At 55.6% G+C, this 1,953-nt stretch overlaps 1 protein-coding gene across 1 annotated transcript in view; it reads left to right on the top strand.

The window, feature by feature from the left end:
* PFKL (phosphofructokinase, liver type) overlaps positions 1–1,953 on the top strand; it is a gene marked incomplete at its 5' end in the record, with an annotated part of 22,755 nt that overhangs the window by 2,663 nt on the left and 18,139 nt on the right. Inside the window, 2 exon segments of the mRNA XM_023521132.1 lie at positions 1,545–1,753; positions 1,755–1,896. Of these exon segments, the coding sequence (XP_023376900.1) occupies positions 1,545–1,753; positions 1,755–1,896 (351 nt within the window).

Below are 1,953 nucleotides of genomic sequence, written 5' to 3'. Positions count from 1 at the left end.
AGGGCTTGGGTTCTGCCTTGATGCGATGCCACTGGGCTGGCCTGTTTAAGCCTTGAGCCCCGCCTGGCAAGTCCCAGGAGCAGCACGGGGCAGGGGGAGGGCACTTCACTGGGGCCTGGCCGGAGCACCGTGGGCAGGCGGGTGTGTGCTGCAGGCAGGGTCCTCGGGAAAGCAGGGAGGGGCTGCATGGATATTGGCTCGAGCTGCCACAGGCATGTCCCCGCGGAGCTCAGAGCTCCCTGTGTCGGTGCCCAGCCGGAGGGCACGTGTGTGTGCCTTCAGTGTGTGTGTGAGTGTGTGTATATATATGTTTCTGTGTGTGAGTGTGTGTATGTATGTGTTTGTGTGAATGCGTGTATGGATGTGCTTGTGTGTGAGCATGTGTGAGTGTATGCATGTGTGTGAGCGTGTGTGTATGTGTGGGTGTTTATGTGTATTTGCACATGTGAACATGTGTATGTGTGCACGTGTGTTTGTGTGAGCATGTGTATGCATGTGTGTGAGCGTGTGAGTACGTGTATGTGTATGTGTGCATATGTATGTGTGTATGTTTGTATGTGTGAGTGTGTGTATGCATGTTTGTGTATATGGGTGTTTTGCGTGTGAGCATGTGTGCGGTATGTATGCATATATGCGAGCATGTGTGAGTGTGTATGTGTGTGAGCGTGTGTGTATGTATGTGTGTGGGCATGTGAGTACGTGTATATGTGTGTATATGTATTTGTGTTTGTGTGTATGGATGTGTCTGCATGTGAGCATGTGTGAGTGTATGCGTGTATATTTGTGTGTGAGCATTGAGTATGTGTGTATGTGTATGTATGTTTGCATGTCTGAGTGTGTCTAAGTGTGCGTGTATGTGTTTGTGTGTGTGTTTATGTGTATGAGCATGTGAGTGTGTGTGTATGTGTGTGTGTGAGTGTGTGTGCATGTGTGCGGGTGTGTGAGTATGTGTGTGCATGTGAGTGTGCATGTTATGTGTATGAGCATGTGAGTGTGCATGCACGTGTGTGAGTGTGTGTGCATGTGTGCGGGTGTGTAAGTGTGAGTATGTGAGTGTGTGTGTGAATGTGTGTATGCATATGTGTACATGCATGTGCATATGCATGTGTGTTTGTGTGTGTGAGCGTGCGCATGTATGTTTGTGTGTATAGACGTTCTTGCATGTGGGCGTGTGTGTATGTATATGTGTGAGTGCGTATGTGTGTGTGAGTGTGTGAGTACATGTGTGTATACGAGTTTGTGTGTACGAGCATGTGAGTGTGCATGTGTGTGTGTGTGTGTGTGTGTGTGTAAGAGAGAGACAGCTCCTGCTCGTCCATCACGAGGTCCCCGGGCCTGATGGGTGGAATGTCCTCCTTATCACATTTGAGGAGAGATGCCCAGGGAGGCGGGTCACCTGCCTAGGCCTCTGGGGGAGGTGCTGGACTCTGCTTCTCAGTTCCGCCGGGTCCACCTGTCCCCTCCTGCCCAGGGCTGGTCCCTCCAGTGGCCCCGCAGGGCCCTCGGCTGCCTCGTTGGCCAAGGCCCCGGTGTCCTCTGCACAGGGCGGCACCATCATCGGCAGTGCCCGCTGCAAGGCCTTCACCACACGGGAGGGACGCCTGGAGGCGGCCTACAACCTGGTCCAGCGTGGCATCACCAACCTGTGTGTCATCGGTGGGGACGGCAGCCTCACGGGCGCCAACATCTTCCGTAGCGAGTGGGGCAGTTTGCTGGAGCAGCTGGTGAAGGAAGGTGGGTCAGTGGCCGGAGCCCGGCACGGAGCAGTTTGGGGCGGGGGACCAGCTGAGGGCGGGGGCGTAAGGCCATAGCACCTGCCTGCTGCCGCTGGGCGGTGGGGACAGGCGGCACGAGGGGAGGCGGGTGAGACGCGGCGTCGTTGCTGGTGGGAGCAGTGGGCCTGGCCCAGCCTGGGGTCGGGGTCACCCGGGGCGGCTACACTGGGCTTGCTGC

The sequence above is a fragment of the Pteropus vampyrus genome, unplaced genomic scaffold (assembly GCF_000151845.1).
Source record: "Pteropus vampyrus isolate Shadow unplaced genomic scaffold, Pvam_2.0 Scaffold296, whole genome shotgun sequence".
NCBI lineage: Eukaryota > Metazoa > Chordata > Mammalia > Chiroptera > Pteropodidae > Pteropus > Pteropus vampyrus.
Note: the sequence above shows the minus strand (reverse complement) of the source record. Positions and strands in the feature narration are given on the sequence as shown.